This window comes from Hevea brasiliensis, chromosome 9, assembly GCF_030052815.1.
Source record: "Hevea brasiliensis isolate MT/VB/25A 57/8 chromosome 9, ASM3005281v1, whole genome shotgun sequence".
In the NCBI taxonomy this organism is placed as follows: domain Eukaryota; kingdom Viridiplantae; phylum Streptophyta; class Magnoliopsida; order Malpighiales; family Euphorbiaceae; genus Hevea; species Hevea brasiliensis.
In genome coordinates this window covers 19892546-19916306 of record NC_079501.1, presented here as the reverse complement: position 1 = coordinate 19916306, position 23761 = coordinate 19892546, and the positions used below count along the sequence as shown (strand labels likewise).

At 29.0% G+C, this 23761-nt stretch overlaps 2 protein-coding genes and 1 pseudogene across 2 annotated transcripts; all 3 read left to right on the top strand.

The window, feature by feature from the left end:
• Positions 1 to 3343: 3343 nt before the first annotated feature.
• Positions 3344 to 6184, top strand: LOC110656081 (uncharacterized protein At1g66480). Its single transcript, XM_021812636.2, has 2 exons — positions 3344 to 4125; positions 5709 to 6184. The coding sequence occupies exons 1-2, from the start codon at positions 3529 to 3531 to the stop codon at positions 5766 to 5768; spliced, it is 657 nt and encodes a 218-aa protein (XP_021668328.2). The 5' UTR covers positions 3344 to 3528; the 3' UTR covers positions 5769 to 6184.
• A 6099-nt stretch (positions 6185 to 12283) lies between these two features.
• On the top strand, positions 12284 to 12658 carry LOC110656082 (uncharacterized). Its single transcript, XM_058152162.1, has one exon. It carries the CDS (start codon positions 12284 to 12286, stop codon positions 12656 to 12658), a length of 375 nt encoding a protein of 124 aa, XP_058008145.1.
• Positions 12659 to 20638: 7980 nt separating this feature from the next.
• Positions 20639 to 23455, top strand: LOC110656042 (probable mannitol dehydrogenase; annotated as a pseudogene).
• Positions 23456 to 23761: the final 306 nt, after the last annotated feature.

Sequence of the window (23761 nt, the reverse complement as noted above, 5' to 3'; positions counted from 1 at the left end):
TTTTGTTTGTATTTTCCGTTTAGTTATTGAGAAAGAGAGGACTTTCAACTTACAACTAAGAAATTGATAATTTCTTCTTGGTTTATTTTGCACCTCTGTTTACCCCTATTTTCATGGTATTAAAAGCAGACGTCTAAATTTGTTTTAGAAGATTGTAGATGAGCTAGTGTTAGATGTATACACTAGTCATTTTAAAGTTGTATATAAATAGTAGCTCGCTAAAGTTTTCTTTCATGTGAAATGAAGTTATAATTCTTAGTTTATTTTGCACTTCTATTTACCCCTTTTTCAAACTTTAAAATGTTGATCTTTTTTTCTTTCGATTTTTTAGGCTTTTGTCTATCAACTTATGTATTTTGTGCATTTTTCTTATTTCATTTTAAATGATGTTAGAATTAACAGGCATTAATAGAGAACTCCATAGAAAAATGTTGGGAGCAAAATGCAAGACATGCGTATGAGTTGTTTGAGAAAGATGACAATAGACTTATTATGATAGAGGAACTTGCCTCGGTATGTTCTCTCTGTGTGTGTGTATGTGTGTGTGTGTGTGTGTAGGGCGAGCAGAATTCGGTTTAAACCGAACCGAACCGAGTCAATTCGGTTTAATCGATTCGATTTTAAAATTAAATCTATTCGGTTTGGTTTTACATTATAAAAATTTCGGTTATTTCGGTTCGGTTCGGTTTTGAAGAAAAAAATCGGTTAAACCGAACCGAATCGAATAGTAATTTATATAGTCAAATCAAACTAAATTGAACCGAATCGATTTTTGAATTGATTTATTTTTATGAAAAATTTATGAATTATATTTAATTATATATATATATTAATTATTTAATTTCATTGATTAATGGTTATTAGGTTCAAACCAAAGTTAAAATTAGATCAAATAACTTGAAAATCAAGTCTAAATTAAAAAATCAATAAAAAATCAAACCGATCGATTTAAACCGAACCGAACTGAAATATAACGGTTCGGTTCGATTCGATTTTTCACTCATTTCGGTTCAGTTTGGTTTCTAAAATTTATGATTCGATTTTTATAATTTAATTCGGTTCGATTCAGTTCGGTTTGAACCGAATGCTCACTCCTATGTGTGTGTTTGTATCTCTAATGTGTGCATGCTAATGTACATGAACACTTATATGCAGACATTCTCTTTTGCATTACTGTGTACTTAAAATTTCTACATGTATGGGCAAATGATTAAGTGTCAGAAAGTCCTGTACTGTAGAGCTGAAGTATTGGTATAAAATACCACGGAAGAATGAGAAATGGCTTAGGATTGAAACTAAGAAGTTGAGATTGAAGCTTAGACTTAGGAATAACTTTGATGGCTACAACCTAGCCTTTCATGTTGCCTTTCTTGGCCTTGGCTAAGCAAGTATACCCAAAATGACCATGCCCTACCTCCTCGCCAAGCTCATAATGGATCACAAACGAGTTGGAGAACCCAAAATTCTTGTCTAGAGTGATGTCACTCTCACTACCCTCAGGGATAGGGGTTTCATTAGGCTTAATAAAGCCATGCCTTCATGCAAGCAATGCACGAATGTGCTTTGCAGGCAAAGGAGGTGGAAAGACTTAATTTATTATTATTTTTTTCTTTTTGACTTCTTTTGAGACCTGTCTATTTGTTTAAGAAAAATGAGTTTGCTATCTATTGGGATTGATATCCATTTATTTTTAGTTAAAAAAGAGTATAATGTCAACAAATTTGAAAGTTTAAGGACTTAAAATATCAAATGCAAAATATGGGAGCTTACTATAAATATAAAGCAAAGTTCAGGAGTTTAAATATACGTTTTGCCTATTTTATTTAATGGCATTATGTCAAGATCAGAGTATCTTAACCATGATAGTTTGAGATCTCTTAAGAGTTCAATATGTGATAAGTGAATCAAGAGATTTATTTGTTTCAAATTTATAATTAAAAATATTTTCATGTCAATTTATACATTGTTGTCCCACATTGATTTAAAATAAAAATTTTATGCTAAATATAAGATTTGGATAAACCTTTTCTCCCTTGAGCTAATTCTTGAAGTGAAATTAGATTTGATTCATTTTATCTACATGATATCAGAGTCTATCTTGCTCTCTAAATTTCATATATGGGCGTGAGAGACGTGTTGTGTAATATTTGTTTGGGATAATAATTTTGTGTTGAATATAAAATTTGGGCAAATCTCCTTATGAGTTAATTTTTAAAGTGAAATTAGACCCAATCTATTTTCTTTATATATACCTCCAGTCAAATATTTATTTAAATTCATATTTATTTTTACTGATTAAATTAACACTATTCAGTGATTTAAAATATTCATTAAAAATGAAAGCCACGCCCATTTAACTATTAAAAAAGAATACTGCTAATTGCAAGTATGACGTAAACTATATATATATATAAATTTTTACTGTATTTTAAAGAGTGTTTGATTTAACTTATGAAAATTAATTCATATAAATTTATAAACACTTAGAATGTAATTAAATTTTTAATTAAAATATTTATAAGTAATTAATAAGTAGCCGACACATTTGATAGAAAATAATTTATAAATATATTTATTATTAAAATCATTAAAAATGATATTAAATTAAATAAGTGATAAATTTTAAAAACTAAATAAAAATAACAAACTAATTTATAAACACTAATGAAAAGTTAATCTTAATTTATTTTCAAAAAAATATTATAAAAAAAAAAACAGGTAAGACAAACACTCTTAAATTCATGAGGGATCATATGCAGAGGCAAGTTTTTCTCTGATGGGATATGCATTGCGTATGATGTAAAGTGGAGCTAAGCTTCTTAGATTAGCATGATATTAATTTTGTACAAAGCTACTTAATGGCCATTTCTCTCAACCCTTATCCTTTCTTGGGAGTGGTCCCCATACACACCTCCCTTAGCCCCACTCCATTATTATTTCTCTTTGTTCATGAAAAGATAGGAGAAGGATCTTTCTAGCTTTGCTTAATGGAATTATATAAGTTGATAATAACGTTTCCTCGATCATCGTTTAACCCAATTATATTTTTCCATCATCAAACAATCGATTAATTACAACAAATTTCTTATTTTTTTATCACTTTTTCAAATATATTTTAATTATTACTATTTTAAACTTAACAATTTTAAAATATATTGAACTTTGTCATGGTAGAATTAGGATTTTAGATTTCACACTTATAGCTTTCAGCCCTTCACACATTGATTATGACTTTCTTATAAATCAAAAATTAAAAAGAGAGAGAATTTCCTCATATTCACACACCATACCAAACTTAATTATCCTGTAGTAATTTGTTTGAATTAGTACCTTGAGGGATGAGCCGTGCGTGCGTTCCTATCTCCCAAAAAAAGAAAAAAGCATCTCCGTCCCCACTGTCTACTGCTACTACTACTAGACAATAGACAAGAAATCTCATATCACTCACGTATATAAATGTCCCAATGCGTTAATACTTTTTCTCACCCTACCGCTAGCCGTTCTTGAACGAAACAGAGAAAGATAGAGATGGGAAACAGTATAGGCAGAGGAAGGAAGGCAAAGGTGATGAAGATTGACGGAGAAACGTTCAAGTTGAAGACTCCGGTGACGGCTTGGGAAGTCGTCAAGGACTATCCAGGGCACGTTCTGCTGGATTCGGAAGCCGTTAAGCATTTCGGGATCCGTGCTAAACCATTAGAGCCTGAACAGGAATTGAAGCCGAAGAAAATATATTTCCTGGTAGAATTGCCCAAGTTTCCTGAAGAGAATAAAGAGCCCAGCAGGACCACCAGGAGGGTTCGCTCAGGAATTCAGATGAGTGCTAAGGATAGGCTTGAATGCCTGATGCTTTCTCGGAGATCAGTTTCCGACCTCTCTATTGCTAGACCATTATCTACCCAAGTTCCTGATGGGCCTGGGCCAGTTCGCGTCAAAATGAGGCTTCCTAAGGCCCAAGTTGAAAAACTGGTGGAAGAGAGCAAAAATGAAGTTGAGGCGGCTGAAAAGATTGTTGATCTTTTCATGGATAATTCCGGTGAAGTTAACGGTGCCGACGTGAATCGGGGGCAAGTTCAATGGAGGCCGGAGCTTGGTAGCATAGGAGAGAATATTAAACCACGTGAGGTATGGATAGTTTCTTTGAATTTAATCAATTTAATTCCGCATCACTTGCTTGCTCATATTATATTTATTTATATATATGCATGGCCCTCAATTATGGGAAAATCAAGAAATTGGTAATGAACAAATAATAAGAAGGTTATGAGCATGAATTATTTTTTTTCTTAAGTCTTACTCAAATTTAGATTATTTTACAACTTCTTGCCATTGAAAGTAAATCAATTATTGTTAGGTCTTCCTTTATGATTTCTAGTTAGTATTCCTTCGTTTCATTTGAATAGGTTTTTAAAGTTTTTGAATAAGAATTAAAGAAATGACTAAATAGCATTATTTTTATAAAAAAAAATTAATAATTAATTAAAATATTTTTATAGTATCATTAAAAGAAATTAAAAAGAGATAAATGTATTGGTAATAATATAAGATAAGGGTAAAGTTGAAAAAAATAATTAATACTTTTTTGATTTTCTAAAATAGTAAATATAGTGAGATAAATTTTTTTCTAAATCATCTATTATAATGAGATAGAGGAAGTAATAAATTACTTTTTTTTTAAATACTTATTATTTTTATATTTAAGTGTCATAAACTTTGAATCATAATTATTCATAATATAGGATGTTTTTCTTCTTTATTTAAAAAAAAAAAATTATTTAAAAAAAATAAATATTTAAATTTAAATCTAATAAGTGATATATATTTAACTATTTAAAAATATACATTTAAATATTTAGGTATTGCTATTAACAAATGGCAAACATTCTGGCTGAGCAGTGGGTTTTGAAGATGACAAAACTTCCTAATTCATGCTTAACAGAACAGTTAAACCCATTTGACTTTTGAGAGCAATGATGCTGATGAAGTCAAATAAAGGGGGCTAATTTATGGTATAATAATAAATGCCTTTGGAAATATACCAATTTTCCTCTACTTGATAATGTCCTTTGAATTTGATTCTAGAAAGTGAGGTGAGTATTTAACTGAATAAATAAAATTGGATTGTCTTAATTTAATAATTTAATTTAATTTTTAAAATAATTTAATTTAATTTAATTTTATATTTTAAAAATTTTAATTATTTTGATTTAATTTAATTTTAAAGAGAAAAAAATTAATTGAATTGAATCGAATTGAATTATTTTATAAAAAATTTATAAATTATATATAATTATATATATATAAATTATTTAATTTTATTAATTAATAGTTATTAGATTCAAAATAAGTTTAAAATCAGATCAAATAACTTAAAAATCAAATTTAAATTAAAAAATTCATTCAAACTCAAAAATCGATCGGTTCAAACCGATTATAGTGAAATAGAGCGGTTCGGTTCAGTTTAAATTTTCATTCATTTCGATTCGATTCGATTTCTAAAATATAGTAATTCGGTTAATTCAATTTTAATGATTTGATTCGGTTTGTTTCGGTTTAAATCAAATATTCAGCCCTACCAGAAAGTTACCCTACAAACAAAAAAATTTTTGCTCATACTTTAGGGTAAATGCCCTAATTAAGAATTGCTAATACAAGTATGTACAAGCATTATTGTTAACCTGCTCTGTTTTGTTTATAAAAATTTGCAGAAAAGAGTGAGTTTTGTACCAGACGAAGGAGAAATCCAGCTTGCTGTAGCCTCCCATTAGCACTGAACAACGAGAGAAAGGCAGAATTAAGCAATTTTCAAGGCTATTTGTTTGATCATCGCTTGTACGTAGCCACAAATAACTAGTAGACATGAAAATCTTGAGAAATCTATTTTTACTGGCTATTCGCGAAGCTTATCTACTGATCAAGTGTCTCCATCGTCGTGGACGCGGGGTGGTAATCGGAAAAGTAAACGGTGGTATTCTTCCTCTGAAGGCCTTTTCGATATTGGCTCTCAAACTACAAGCTATATTGGAGTACTTGGTCATCTTGCTGCTTATTTGTCGTGGGCAATGGCTCTGTATCTATTTATCTTGGCTTTGTATAAAAATTTTCATTTGGCAACTTTATTAAGAAATTACAGAACGTAAAAATTATAGTTTAATTAGTAAAAAAAAAATTATTTTTAGTTAAATTAGTCCATTGCTTTGAAAAAGGTCTGAAAATAAAAAAAAAATATATATATATTTTTTAATTTATCATAAAAATAAAAATTTTGAGTTAATTATTGATTCAAATTTAAATTTTAGAGCTTGTTTAAGTACATGATTTTACCATTCATTCTATAATTATGTTTCTGGCAGAGGTTAGAGCTTCGGTGTTGTCCATGGACTGACCCAACAACTCAAGGTCCAATCACAAAGGGCTCGTTTCATATTTCAAGGATTAAAAGAAGCCTTTTTTTTAATAATATTTTAAATATTATTAAAAAATAATTTAAAAAATACTTTATTATAAATTTAATTTAAATTAATTTTTCATATTATCTAATTAATATATTTAAAAAATATTATTTTTAAAAAATTATTAGGTATATCTACGATTTATACCTTATCTCACAAAATACATTTTCACTCATCTTTTAAAATTAAAAAACAAATATGACTACTATAATAAATTAATACTAAAATTATTTTAAAAAATTATTTTTTTATATGGAAACGTAATTTATATAAATTAACATATTTAATAAAATTATTATAATTTTACTAAAAAATATATATATTTTTGAATTACATGTATATATTTACCTTTGAATAAAAAAATTTTTAAATAAAAAAGAGTGAGTGATATGCATGAGTAGTGTGTCCCAACTCCGATAACTCTCTTAGTGGAGCTAAGCCTTTAAGTTTTCATATCGACAGTAAATATATGTGTATGCGTGATTTATATGAATTAGTATATTTTAATAAAATTGTTATGAAAAAAAAAAAAAAAAGTTTTAAGAAAAAAAATTAAACTTTTACTTGAAAATACTGAAATTTTCTAAAAAATTGTGAAATTTCAACACAATCAAAATCTAATAAACTAAAATGAAAACTTTTCCCGCAGGAAAATCCAATTCCAGCCATTGTCACCGATGCAGAGAGAGACAGGGAAAGAAAAACCAATCTTAACTACCAGTGATACAAGGAGACTTTGTTTTGTTAGGAAACATGAAAAATCTTGAGATATGAAGTCATCAATCTGACTAAATATATATTTTTTCCCTGGATATGATATAATTTCCATTAAGCTAATAAAAAAATCGAAAGAATTAAAATGCATATAAATTTTCAATTGGGTTCTCTGTTAATTGAAGCGTGAACCCTAGCAAAATAACTACAATTCGTAGATATCTAAATGAAATTTCAGAAAAAAAAAAAAGATGGCATTTTTCTACTAGAAATCTCAGTTACATTAATTCTCCATACAACAAGCTGACACCAAACTTAAGGAAGGGAAGAAAAAAAAAAGAAGCAAGCTCATCATCAATTTTTGAAAGGAACGATTTTACCACTTAGATCTAAATGATGTGATTCAGGCACAAGATTTCCTTGAGCATCATACTCAATCTTCCCAGAGAAATTGAGCGGACGACACCGTTCACCCATGATGATCGTCTTCCTCCAAACTGCTTCTTCACTTTCATAATCATCATCATCATCTTCTTGCATCTTCCTCCATGAAATCATCTTCACCATCAAATGAGCCTTACTGCTGATACCACTATTAAGCTTAGACAGAAGTTTTTTCTCACTGGATTCCGGATCCTTTGCTCTATCTGATTTCTTGCTATTGTGCGAAGAACACAGAAACATGACAACAGAAAACAAACTGAACACTGCTATGATGAGGACAAGAGAAGAGCAGAGAGGGGTTGCTGAAAATGGAAGGTTTTGCTTAGGAAGAAGGATAAAGATATTCCTTGCCATGAGTTAAAAGAAGAGAAAACAGAAGGGAACTCAGGGTTAATTAAGCTTTGTTTGGATAGAGGTGATTGGCACGCACAATATACCACGCAGGACGTTTACGACACGTTCAGATTTGACTTGACCGCTGACTCCTTTTTGGGTCTTCGCTAAAGGTTCATGGTCACTAGTCAGTCCTATAACAACATTAGTAGTTTTGATCAATGGTCCGTGGTTAGGGCCTCACCTTTGCCTGGTTTGGATTTAAAGGGATAACAACTGAATACAACTGTTAGAAGATTTATAAATAAATAAATAAATAAATTTTATTTAAATATTTATACTTAATAAAAATTATTTATTTTATAATTATATTACATTTATATAAAAAATCATTTTCAAGTATACAATTATATGGATATTTTTTATATGTAATTTTATATTTATTAAATTTATTTTAAAGGTAAAGATATAATGAAATTAATTCATGCATAAAAAATATTATTTTACACAAAATATTTATATAAAATTTTAAATTTTTATTAAAAATTTTATAATTAATTATAATAATTAATTGCAAATAACTAATAACTAGCTGTATGTTGACCACTAACTGCCAACAAGGCAACAGCTAAACCATAAGGGAGGTAGAATTCAAATCCTAATTAATGAAAAAGAAAAAAAATAATTTTTATTATTTTTATTATTATTACAATAAAATCATTATTTTAATTTATTAAATATTAATTAAAAATTAAAAATTATATTTTTATGATTTAGAGAGAATTTTGACACAATTAAATCAAAATTAATTAGTTAATAATAATAATAATAATAATATATACATTATTGAATTAGACATAATTAGTAAACTTTAGTACGGAAATATTAATATAATTATACAATTAGTAATGCGATGAGTAAGAAAAATTAAAAAAAAATACTTATACAATTAAATAAAGGGATAACTGCTAAAATATTTCACACTTTTTAAATTTTTTAAAATTTAATTTATCTATAAAAATGATCAATTAAACTCTAAATTTTTTAACTCTTGTAAATTTTATTTCACTATTAAAAAAATTATTATCTCACTAATAGAAATATCACGTAAGACACCATATAAAAAGTATTACACGTTATTAAAGTTATATTTTAATATGACAGTTACATATCGTTTTTATTAATGAGATAATAATTTTTTTAATGGTGTGATATAATTAATAAAAATTAAAAAATTTATAATTTAATTAATAATTTTTATAATATAAAGTAAAATTATAAAAATTATAAGAAAAAGGATTTTTTTACCGTTATTCATTGAATAAATAAATAATCAAAGATTGGGTATAGCCTTGAATAAGTAGCTGAGGCAGGGATTTGTGGACCATATTCACAAGTATTTCGTCAACTTATAACAATCGCGGCAATTGGTCATTTTTTTTTGGTCCTTCCGTTCCTTTTCTAGAAGAAAGCAGTTTTTTTTTTTAATAAAATGATAAATTAGAATAATTATAAAAATTTAATAAATTACAGAATTATAAGCATTCTCTACATAAGATATCAGCTCACGCATATTGTGTCGTCCCCTGAGAATAGCGAGGTGTGCAGGTGGTGTTTTCCGTTCTGGAGGGCTTAGCACATAACATCTTCTTCTTCTATTCTCGGAAACCCCATAGGCCTATCAATTGGGTCACTTGCCACTGTTTATTTTGGAACAGTTATGGCTGCATTTGGATGTGCAGATGGGCTTGGTAATGCAAATTTTTAGGGCCCCAAAACATTGCGGGAGAAACACAAAACAGTGCCCACTGGCTTTCATTAATGGTGGTTTGCAAGAATCAGAGAAATCAGAATTCGAATTAATCATCAATTAGTGATTGATTTCTTTCATAAATAATTATGGATCAATTAACTGGTTCGGTATTATTTGATTAAAGGATTTTCAGAATCAGAATTTTGACATGTTGAGCAATACAAATTAATTGTAAGTAATTAATGAAAATGAAGAAAGAAAAATGTAAATTATTTAAACATACAATAAGGTTGAATTTATAATTTTGAGGTACTATATACTAGATAACTTCCACACCAATATCCTCATGTTGGCTGCCTGGTTGAGGGAATTCATTCTGCCACTAAAGAATTTGTTCATTGATTGAATAAAAAGTGCAAAAGTTTTTCCTTTGTTGATTTGCTAAGGGCATACGATTCTCTGTCTTTCATAAAGGAAAGCCAAAAAAAAAAAAAAAATTACATCGCTTAGAAGTGCTTTTCAGGACCAGCACTCCAAAAAGCTGTAAAAAACAACTCTCAAATCAAATATTTGCTCACAAACTCTTTTATTAGCCACAGACTTTAGGCCTTGATGGGATAAGATTATGAAAAGGCAAAATGCCTACAATATTGTTCATCAGATTCTTACTTTGCCCTTCCAATGCTTAATGTGGGTTGGAAAGTGATAGCACGCACTTATTTATCAGGGGAAGCTTAGCCTACATCCTAAGCCACTTTTCAGAAAACACTGTAGCTAAAAAAATGCTTATAATGCATTTGCTTCTCATTATAATTTCAAGGAATAAAAAAGGGACAAATTTCTATTTTTTTACAAAATTTAATTTTGATTGGAATAATTGGCTTCTGATCAAATGAAAGAGTTACACTTAGGAATTGCTTTATTAAAGATTGATGTTAGCATATAAAACAATAAAACCAAAGTGGAAATGGAATAGAAGAACAATGCCAGCCTAGTACTGCAAGTTAAAAGGTGAGCTTGGCTGTAAGTAACAAGTAAGCTGGACTCTTAAGACTTTAGAAATCAATTTAAAATAGAATCATACATTTTGTATTGGAAATTAATTAATAATTTTTTTTTGGTCTTATTAATGGTGGACAAAACAATAAAGTATTTGGGGGAATTACTGCTTTCTTTTGGCTTTTTCTCACTTTAACCACTTTAATTTATTAATTATAATTTACATGTCAGAGCTTTTTTGAATAATCTTAGCTAATTAAGTTGGCCATTGCTTCATATTGCCAATATTTTATTCTTATTGAAACAAAGAGGCATGGTTACTAATCATTGCAGTTCAATTGTAATGGGAATTGGGTTATTTTAATTTTTCTTTCCTCTTTCAAATTCCAGTAATGACCCTTTTAAATTAGAATTTAGGATAATAAATTATTATTTTTTATTTTTAAATTATGTTAAAATTAATATATAAGTTTTCCGAATAACTAAATTAATAGTTTAGTCTTGTATAATTTAATTCGAATTTCTCTTTATTTAATTTTTTTTGCCAATTATATGAGAAATGGCTAGAATACTTCAAAGGTAGATTACTTTTCCATTATTAGCAACTGATGCCAAATTTGTTGTCAAAATTTGAGCGTGTACTTTAGAAACGGATGAGTTTTCATTTTTAATTTCAGTTTTAAATTCGTTTCTAATATATATATATATATATTAGTTTTAATACAATTGAGAATAAAAAAAAAAAACAATTTATCCTAAGATTTATAATCGTACGGCATGAATATTATAAGGTTTCAATATAAGAATATATTCTTCTCTCATTTGAGAAATTTCTCCCTCAAAAGTTGGTCCTAAGTCTAAATTTCTAAGATTAAGGGAATAATACATGTCATTCATTATAATTCTCACTCTTTTTTGCCATTTATATAAAATGACATATAAAGTATTGAATACTATCATATGGTATATATTACAAATTTTCAGTAAATATTTACTGCATTTTTATCTCAATCAAAATTTAAAATAATAATTTTTATAACTAGCAATAATTAATTAACTACATATATAAAATCAATTTTAAATTATTATAACAAATAAGATTCAAATTTTTAGTTTTTGATAATGTTATTTAATTATTTACGATTAAATCAATGTGTGACAAATAACTTTCACAATGAAAAGGAAAAAAAAACACACTAATAACACTTCTCTAAATTAAACAACTAGGCCCCTTGCATGGCTCTGCCAAATGAAAAAAGAAGTCTCCTACATTTACAACATCCACATGCTATTCGCTTTCAAAACATTGCAAACCCCACGCACTGACAGAGCCTCACAGTCCCTCACAATATATCAAGTCCCTCTCACTATCATTCAACTTTGCGTTTTTCGAAATAACTAAATTTACCTAACCACATTAAAACTGTCTCAGCTACCTCTGCCTTTCTGCAAAGTCCAATTCCATGCACCCCAACGCAATGCTCAAATCATCCTTATAACCCTTCCTCTCCTCTCCTCTCCTCTCCTTTTTGGGACTTCATAGCTAGTTAGTAATTAACTTCTTCATTAAATCCCTCAAAGCCTTCTCATGGCGCTACTTCTTTTCTTCATTTTGTTTGCAGTTCCGAGCGGTGCTAGTGTGACCAACAAGCTAGACCAAACATTGGTGCCACTACCACAAGAACCAGACACTGGAATAAAGTGTACGTCATGCCCTTGTGTCAACCCATGTGCCCTTCCGCCTCCTCCACCACCGCCTCCGCCACCCCCACCAGAGACCACATACTGCACTCCTCTGCCTCCTCCGCCACCAAGGTTCATTTACGTGACCGGTGTGCCTGGGAATTTGTGTGTAGCTGATCCTTGTGATAATTGGGATTTTTTCAGCGGTGCTAGACAGAATGTTATTAAAGGGTTGCTGCTTTTGGCTGGGTTCGGGGCTCTACACTTGATGATAATTTGATTATCACTTTATATTAATTTCTAGTTAAGGTCACATTGCTCTCTCTTTACTAGGCTTTCTTCTTGGTTTAGCTTACAATATTGTTTTAATATCAAAAGAATTTTCTTCCATTTAAATGCTTCTCGTATTGGTGGCATTATGTATCAAGGCATGTTATGTAGCTTCGCATGAATGAAGTAAACTTACATGTATATTTCATTTTTTTTTTTGTTTTCTTCAATTTTAATTAGATCCACCACTTAAATTTCACCCAAATAAAAAAATATCCCACTTTCTTCTTCTTCTTCTTCTTCTTATTCTCGTTACTATTATTGCTGCGGCTCTGCAAAGAGTTTTGGTAAGATATAAGGCGTTCATTAATTGCTCCGATTCAGAGGCAGAAGATTGAAAATGGGGAGGGATTGTGGAGCAAGAGTGACGTGGCAGACACAGAAAATTAAATAAAATAGCATACATTTAATTAGTTATTTAATGATCCTTATAATATGAAATTGATCACCCTCCTGATAACAATATTATGTTTACACGTTAATATAGTTAATTGAGTTTGATATAGGGTATGTCTGTGGAGTTTGAACTCATACTAAGATAATTATATTCATCGTTAGATTGAATTTTTATATATAGATTCGTACAATTTATATATACATTTTAATTAATTTTGTACATATTTAGATATAAATAATTAATTTAATGATAATTAACTCAAAATTCATATCATACATAATATATGTATATATATGCATATTGTAAAACGCATCCAGATGGTGCTTTATTTCTTTAAAATCAGAGAAGAAAACAAGACTAAAGCTAAGAAAGGGGTTGAAGGCTTGAAGCAGGCATTGGACATAGATTAATCCTCATTTTCATTTTTTTTTCTTAATTTAAAAATATAATTCATTTTTTTAAAAATAAAAATTAAACTAAAAGCAATATAATTATATAAATTTTTTTTTTTCTGTTATATAATTTAATCCTAAAAAGCCTACTATTTATTCCGTTGAGTTCAGCTGCCATCAATAATTTGATGCTACCGCCAAGTAGCTAGGACCCTTGTAAAAATAACCCTTCTAGTTTTTTTAATATGCTTAGATTCTACCTTCTTCCTCCTTGGCGCTTGCCTTGGTGGTACTATGATGCTTATGTGTCTAACTCAAAGGTCATGAGTTCGAAGCTTAGGGTAACCGGAGAAGGACAGAGATGCCTAGTTGCCTGCATTATTCGTCGCTTGGCCAAATTACACACTATCAAAGGTGTAATTGTTTTCATATGACTTGAATTTTTCTTGTCTACACCAATTTATATGAATTCAATACATAAAATATACAAAGAAACTCATTTATTAAATGTGTGAATTTCATATGTTATATTTTAAATTTATAATAAATTAAATTTAGAAAAAAAATGAAAATTTTCCTGAGCATCGAATCAGAATCTCACATCGCTTTTCAACAAAATTAATTATCAAACCTAATTGATCGGTCAATTACAGAAGATTTTCTCCAAAAATAAATATCAGTCAATTTATAAAACTTAATTATACTCTTTTAAGGTCTAATGGATATATATATATATATATATATATATATATATATATATATATATATATATATATATATATATATTTGTGGATGGATAGGGAAAGGGCTCCGTCACCCCCAAGTATACGCAGGATAAGTAAATAAAATTTAGTTTAATAGGAGGGGTAAAAGTTTAAATTTTAATATTTTTTATTTTCTAATATTTATGATTATTATTTGAGCATTGGGGATAAAGTATTGGTAAATTTTGAATTCTGACGCTTAAGTATTTAGATTAAATTTTATCCATATTTTCGGTAATTCACTTTTTTAATTGAATTTGCATTGAGGATAATTGATAAAGATATTAAAATTTACATAAAAAAAAAAGTATTAATAAAATAATTGCCTCAAATTAGAATGATGAATTTAAAAACTTGATCTTACATTTGTTTTTGTTCACAACCAAGCATTAATTTAGAAACCCTAAACCAATATAGAGTGGGTTGAGGGTCATTTTCAGCTTCTCACGTAGAAACGAAATCGGTGCATCTATACTATACATGGAGCAAATTCTTTTGGAGGTAGTAGGCGTGAGCTTGAGCTTGGTGGCTACTGGCTATTGGCACTGCTGGAAGAGAGTTAAATGAACTTCTCAATCACAATAACTGCTGAACTACAACTCCGGTGGCCTTGGGTACAGCGGGGTCCTCATCTCCTACAGCGATATACGCAACCTCCACCACTGCGCCCATGGGCCCAGTGCCACACCCTCTTTCCTACCTGTCTCAGGCTTGGCCCATGGGAGTTCATAACACTTTTTTTTTTCTTTTTAAAGTTTAAGAATTCTTAAAATGAAAATAATGGAATTTTAATTTAATTGCCTGTTTATCAATATTTTTTTTATTTTCTAATTTTAAAATTTTAATTTTATTTTCTATTAAAAATAAAAGAAGACGTGAAAAATGAGTTTACATATAATAATAGAAAATAAATTTTAATTCAAATTATTTATATATTTCATAATTAAAAAGTAAATTATTATAAAATATATTTAAAATGTTATTTCATTTTTAAAATTTTAATATGTTTTATTTATTTTTATAAATGTATAATTATTTTCTATTGCTGTGAGTAGATAAATTAATCATAAAAAATTATAGCATAATTTTAATTATAGGAAAATATATTTTTATTCTATCATAAAAAATTGTAGTAAAATTTTAATTATAGGAAAATATTTTTTTTAAAAAAATGACTTTTGTTATAATGAAAAATAACTTAAAGCTAATTTTTTTCATTAAAAAATTGAAGAAAAAATATAAAAAATTATGGTTTCGTGTTTTGACATGTGAGAGATCATGATTTAATTTTTATTAATTTAATGTCTTATGTTTTCATTTGTTAGCAAATATCATTAAATAGTTAATTACTATTAAATGATGCTGGCATGACAGAATATATGGCGTTAATACGATGACATATGATAAATGTAGCATTTACATATTGTTCATTTGGTATTTACGTGACAAACACATGACGCTCATATGTCGCTGTTTAGTATCATGTGTTGACAACGTGAGTATCATTTAATGATAACTAATGGTTTAAATTACATTTACTAACAAAAGAAAATATAAGGTATCATGTTAATACAAATTAAATCACGATTCTTCATGTATCAAAGTGCGAAACTAAAAAGTATAATTTTTTTATATTTTTCTTAAAAATCAATATATGATAACAAAATTCTAGTTTTTTTTAATTCTAATTTTTTAGTTTTCTTATAAAATATTTTAAAAAATTAGCTCAATTTTTTTTTTATCAACACTGAATATTAAAAGATATTGTCTAAATTCATAACAAACAAAATCTGGACAAGAATATAACTTTACAGCCCACTTAGAAAATGCGTCTCTGGTTAAAGACTCTTCGCTTGGTTGTAACAAAAAATCCTCCACATTTATTAACCGTTCTCTGTGAATTTGCATATGAAAACTAAAGAGCACAATGGTTTCTTTCAAATTGATGATAGGCTTTCCTCATGGACAAAGATTAGGACGCATTAGCCATTTTGCTTTAATTGTTGCTTTTTTCCCATGTCCTTATTTGCATTCATTTAGTGTTAATCACCATGACCACTACTCAGCTCCATGGATTTAATCCAGCCTATATTTCTAAAGAGTTAATATTGACAAACAAAACCAAAATTACTAGCTATTGTCGGTTGGAATCAACTTCTTTTTTCCTTTTTTTTTTTTTAACAAAAATAAAAGTTCTCCATTCTCATTAAATTATGATTTAGTTGCATGTGGCAAGATATAATCATTGATTACAAGACAAAAATTTGCATTATTTGCCTTATTAATCTAACCTATTGCATGCAACCCAATTATAACGGCACTTTAAGCAAGGTGTCATCTATATAAGGCCATTGATTAATAATTAATTATATTTAAACATTTTAATTAACTGATAATCCAATTATAATTGTCTAAGTTGATGCAAAGTGGGCCAAATAAACCCTCCCTAGTGAGTCACTACCTTCAATAGAAAATTTTGAAAGTAGCCATTTATTCATTAAACAAATGCAAGGTTGCTTTCAAAGTTCCCATTAATAATTCAATCACTCGCACCTACTTTTGTCACCAAAATCCTTCCAATTGCTCACCACATATACCATAGCCATTTTGGTTGCCCACTTGCCCTCCTCTTAACATAAACCTTCTCTTATTTTCTCCTTCCTCATCTTAATTTCTAAGGCCAAACTTATCCTCAAATGGCCAAAAATTTCATCAAAGCGATATTTATGGTCACAATATTGTTGTTGAGTTCACCATCCAAATTGATGTCACAAATTACAGTCCCCAGCCAAACTACAATAAACTCCTCACCCCCTCCACCTATTAATTATGTATGTCCCTATTCTTGTCAACCGCCTCCCATACCCACTGCAAAATGCCCACCTCCACCTTCACCGCCGTTGCCAACGGTGCCAGTGCCACCATCATTCTACTATCCACCACCATCCGGAGGGGAGGTGCCAAATATCCCTCCATTTGGGTATGCAAATGCACCACCACCTCCTAACCCAATATTGCCCTATTTTCCATGGTATTACAAGTATCCTCCACCGCCAGAATTTTCAGTAGCAATACGTCTCAAAGGAGAAAAGCTCATCAACATCCCATGCTTTATGTTGTTATTATTTTTCTTCTCATTGTTATAATTTCAAGCTAGGGTCTTGAGCATTATAGCTGTAGGAATAGCCACTATTACTTTTGGGTGAAAATTGTCACGACATGGACATTCTTCTTAGATAGAAAGATTAAATATTGCAGAATGCAGTAGGAAGCTTCTGAGTCCTGACTAGTGACCACATTTCTATGGCAGCAGTTACATTTTCTTAATTGTTGTACGATTTATATTTCATTTCCATAAATGTAAAAGTTTATGAGTTTTATATCATCATATCTTAAGCTTTCTTTCAACGGTTTGGTAAGGATTTTTGCATAATTGCACATACTTATAACTAAATTAAATTTCTAAAATGTTTTTAGCTAATTTGGTAAAATCAGAATTAAAATATATCATAGAATTAAAAAAAAATCATTCAAAACATTTCCAAAGTGTATTTGACAATGATTGAATCTTAGTCTTTTTGTTAAGCACCGCAGAAGTGTGTAAACTATAAAAAAATAAAGTAAATACACAAAACACCAATATTTACGTGATTCACCCTCTCAACATGGGGCTACATCCATGAGCATGCCATCTTTCACTATCAACAATAATAAATCATCATTACAAACTCAAAGTTATACTACTTATCAACCCAATTACACTAAAGAGAAGTCACACTACATCAAACTACTCATAGTAAATATATTAGTTAGTCTCTCTCAGTCTCCTCTAGACATACCCAATATATTTACTATTACAACACTACACCACAAAGGGTGTCTTCAACTATATAGGTAAGAGTCCTCTTACTAATGGACAAGAATTTCTTCCTCTTAAATTCTATATCTTTACTCCACCTCAGGCCGAAGCCTCTCTCCACTACAATGGGCTGTCACTCAGGCCAAAGCCTCTCTCCAAATCCTTAGCAATTGGCAAAGCCTCTTTCTATAATGGGTGACAGCCTCACTCCATGAGCTGAGAGTCAAATAATATTTTCCACCATTCTCCTATTTATAGTGTTAATTCCCTCAATTCTAATCTGATTAAGAGTCTCACTCAATTTAGGAATAACACTAAAATAAGAGTTCTACTTTATATAGAAAATATTTCTCTATTCTATTGAAGAATATTTTTTCCTCTCAAATTAGGAAAATGTCTCTTCAAATTCCACTAGGATTTTGAATAATAATTCTAACAATCTCCACTTTGACTCAAAATCCATAAACCATTACATATATCAAATTCTTGGGTGTCTTCAATCATTACATCTCCATGCTTGAGCTTGAACTCTTCAAATCATCAATCTCTCCAATCTTCATTTTGGATTTAACTTGCTTTTTTCTTTAAAAAATCTTCACGTCATCAACTTTTTTGATTTTGCATAAAGAGCTCCACCTCAATTTCAACTATTCACCGTCACCATTATTACATGAGCGACTTTCTACATATCGTAGCAGCTCCACCTTCAACTAAACTCACTAAGATCATTCTCATGCTCTGATGCCAATTTGTTATGCACTGTGGAAGTGTGTAAACTGCGAAAAAATAAAGTAAATATATAAAATACTAATATTTACGTGGTTCACCCTCTCAAGCTACATCCATAGGCATACCATTTTTCACTATCAACAATAATAAATTATCATTACAAGCTCAAAGTTATACGACTCATCAATCCAATTACATCCAAGAGAACTCACACTACATCAAACTACTCATAATAAATATATTAGTTAGTCCCTTTCAATCTCCTCTAGACATAACCCAATATATTTACTATTACAACACTACCACAAAGGTTTCTTCAACTATATGGGTAAGAGCCCACCAATGTACAAGAATTTCTTCCTCTTAAATTTTATGTCCTTACTCTACCTTAAACTGAAGTCTCTCTCCACTATAATGGGCAAATGCCATTTATTAATGGGCAGAGCCAAATCCTCAGCAATTGGCAAAACCTTTCTCTATAATGGGTGACAGCCTCACTCCATGGGTGACAGTCAAATAGTCTTTTTCACCATTCTCCTATTTATAGTGTTAATTCCCTCAATCCTAATCTGATTAGGAGTCCCACTCAATTTAGAAATAATACTAAAATAAGAGTTCTACTTTATATAGGAAATATTCATCTATTCTATTGAGGAATATTTTTTCCTCTCAAATTAGGAAAATTTCTTCAAATTTCACTAAGATTTTGAGTCATAATTCTAGCACTTTTGTAGCTGCAATCCATGATATTTGATTATAAATGTGGCGCAAGGGAACATTACAGATGAATGAATGGTGGGGAACAGTTAAAAAAAAAGAAAAAACTACAAATGTAAAATGCTAACTAGATTAGGATACAGGTAGTGAACATGGAAATGGTATACTAATATGTATAATCATTATTAATTAAATTAATCATAATTCTAATAAGAATGGTTGTGAAAATAAGGGTCGATTAATTATAAATTCAAAGTTCATGACTTAATATGTCGAAATTAAAAGATTTAACTAAGTTGGGATATTAAAGTAATTTGGAAAAAAAATAATTAATTTTCCATGCAAATTATTCGACTTTATCCTTTTTATTGACAATGATACAAATGCAAAGATGACAACAGTTATCGGGAGTTGAAATCTTTACGACTATGGTAGGAAAATAGTTACATGTTAATAAAAAATTGGACAAGTAATCTATTCGATTTAGATAAAAGTCCATCGAATTACATCTATCACATAACTATATAAAACATATTAAAATTAATTATTCTATTACTTTAATATATATTTATTTCGTAAATGTAAAAAATTTTCTATATTTGCCATGCCATAAATTTTAATATATCAAAATCTAAAATTTTAATTGAAAATTTTAGAATATTTTTAAAAAGCATATTTATGTATTAAAATTTAATTAAATTTATTTTTAATAATTGTTTATAAAATATGTTAAAATAATATTTACAATAAAAATTATTATTATTTTTTTTAAATATATTTGATTTATATTTAATAATATATCAATTAAATTACGGTTCGATTACAATTGAACCTTAAGCAACCCTTTGTTGCGAAATTAGATTTGAAAATATCGATATAAGTTTTGATAATAAAATAAAATTAATAAAAATTTACTGAAAAAACTGCAAATATGATAATCATAAGTAGTTGAAATCTTTATGATTATGTAAGAAAACAGTGACATGTTAAATACATTGGACCAACATGTTCAGAAACTTAGCTTTTTTTAGTTCTGTCCTTTCGCAGACTCGCAAGTTGGTAGTATTTTTGAGTTCTTATTTATTTCACGGACTATTTTTAAGTTATTGTTTCTCTTGCAGGCTCGCAATTTGGTAAGCCAATGTGTATATATGGACCCCTAACAAAAGCTCGCCTAATACGTCATCACTCAGGCTCGAGCTACATATGCATAGGCACATGACCACCCTCGGCCATCGCCAAAAAGATTGAAGCTTATCTGCTTTCTAGTTCTGCAAACTGAGGAGAAAGGTAGCCAAATTGCCAGAGGAAGAGCATCCCAAACAGGCATTTGGATGGGCAGTAAGAGAACAGTCAGGGGTCCTCTCTCCTTTCAAATTCTCCAGGAGTTTCCGTCTTTTTCTTCATATATTCTATATCTGAATCAATTTTCTTGAAGCTCTGAGAACCAGAATTATAATCCAGTTCATTATCCATGTAAAAGGGCACGAGTATTTGTGTTCATAAGATATATGTTTGTGCAGGGAAACAGGAGAGAAAGACGTTTGTTTTAAAGTCTTGTATTGAGGGATGTGCCACTCGGACATTCACATGATCAACGATGAATGGGGCACTTCTACTTACCCTCTCGTCCCCGGGCAGGTATTTTTCTTTTTTCAGTTCATTGAGCTCTGACTCATAGTTATATCTCTGAGCCAAAGCTCATTGGTGTACAGTTTTTATGATATTAGCGTTTGATTATTTCTTCAGGCATGAAATAGTGGGAGTGGTGACAGGGTTGGGAAGCAAGGTGGAAAAATTCAAGGTGGGAGATAAAGTGGTGACGTGATATTAGTTTTAAAACTAATGACCGTGTAACACACTGTGCCACCTACATTTTATTAAAAATTAAAATTTTATAAGAAATTATAATTTAATTTCACATAAATTTTTAATAACTTAATTTGATATTAAGTAAAAATTAATTACAGTATCTAAATTTTATATTATTATAGATGCTCACACGTAATAAATAATAATTTAATTTCATTTAATACTTAGATTTATTAATTGCTATCAATAAAATAAATTATCCATAATTATAATAAGAATAAAAATTAATATTACATACAAATTAATTTAATTGAGGATAATAAATTTTGTTTACTAATTTTTTTTGTCTCATATGGCTTAAATTTAAATGTTTTAAAGAAAAAAATTATTTAATTTCTAATTTTTTGTAAATTATATTATGTGAATATTAAAGCAACAAATTTTATTTAATTTTTTATTTTTTTATATATTACCAATATTTTGTGAAAATATAATTTCACAATTTTAATTTTTTTTACGTGTATAAATTAATATAAAATTTTATGTCTGCATATACGGGCATGACCTCAAGATGCTAATTAAGTTAGCATTCTATATACCCTCTCATAATTTAGTTTATTTGTATCATTTTTTAGTAATTTAAATTGCACAGCATCATTATATGTTCAATAATTAGTATATTTAAATTTATAAAATTAATATTTTTTTAAATGATTACAATATAAATTTTCATTAACAAATACGGTTAAAATTTTATACTTTAATTTTTTTAATTTATAAAACTAACATATTTTTAAAAAAATTACATTATACATTTTTGTTAACAAATACGGTTAAAATTTTATACTTTAATATTTTTAATCTATAATTAATGTATTTTTAAAAATATAAAATTAAAATGTTTTAAAAAATAAAACAAGAATATTCCAAATAGCATGGTTCAAATATTATATACATTATTATTTTTTATCTAAAACAAAAGCATACTTTACATATTAATTATATTAATAATATTAAATAAATTTAAGTTAAATATTGTATAGTGGCCTAGGAGGATGCCATTATGAATGGCGTTTTGGTGTCAAAACTATTGCATAGAATTTGGATGTGTGCACGATGCAAAAATGCTACTATTATTAGCATTTTGGAGAAAAACACTATTAAACCCCGGACATTAGTTAAAATAGCATTTTGTTTTTAAGAAGCTACTTAAAATAGTGTCTCTGTGTATTTCGTATTTTTTTTTCTCCGGATGCTACTTTGATTAGCGTTTTTGTCCTTCAGATGCTATTTTGATTAGCATCTTCTGCAAGCTGACCATAATTCACCTCATTTCTATAATTTGCCTGAATGCTGCCCTATTCTAGTATTTTTACTTGTACAGTATATTTGTACGGTAAAAATTCCCAAAGCCAAGTTCGAGTTTCCACTCCTCCAATCTTCTACTCAAAATTGACTTTTTGTGTGTTTTCACCCTTTATCAATTTCTGACCCAATTAAGAATTGTTGGTTATGTAGGCTTCAATGGGCACAATGGATGGTATAATCGATACAGTGTCTGTAATACATCCTCTTTTGCCTTTGATTGATCTATTGAAGATTCATGGAAAGCTGGTTTTGCTTAGCGCACCAGAGAAGCCACATGAGCTACCAGCCTTCCGTTTGATACTGGGTAATTAATTCTATCTTCTCACTCATATTTCAAGTAAAAACTAGGAGCCAGCAATGTCAACTATTATATATTCAGTGCAGGGAGGAAGATGTTGGGTGGTAGTGGCATTGGGGGAACGGAGGAGACACGATAAGATTGATTTTGCAGCCAAACACAGCATAACATCAGACATTGAAGTAATCCCGATTGACTATGTGAATACTGCCATTGTGCGAATGCTGAAAGCCGAGGTTAGATGCCGATTTGTTATTGATATCGGTAACACAATCAATTCTGGACATTGATTCCCATTTACTCACTTGGGACAATAAAAGGGAGGGAAATTGTTACTTAAAACTCAGTTCATCTTAAACTTAAGACATATATATATATATATAATCCCACTTACATATAAGATAAATGAAATACTATTATGTCTTAAGTTTATTATGAATGAAGTGAAAGTACATTTTTTTCAAAAAGAAAGGTACATATATATTATGTATGACTTGAATCTTAAGTTCTAATTTTTATGAAGAAAATAATATGTACAAATAATTTTTTTTTAAAAATATATTGATAGAGACCATGTACCTAACCTAAATATACATAATTTAAGACAATAAAAATTACATAATTAAATGTGCCCATATACTTTAACACAAATAAATTATTAAAAAAAAAAAAAACCTCTCACTAACATGAGCGATAAGATACAGCATAATATATGCA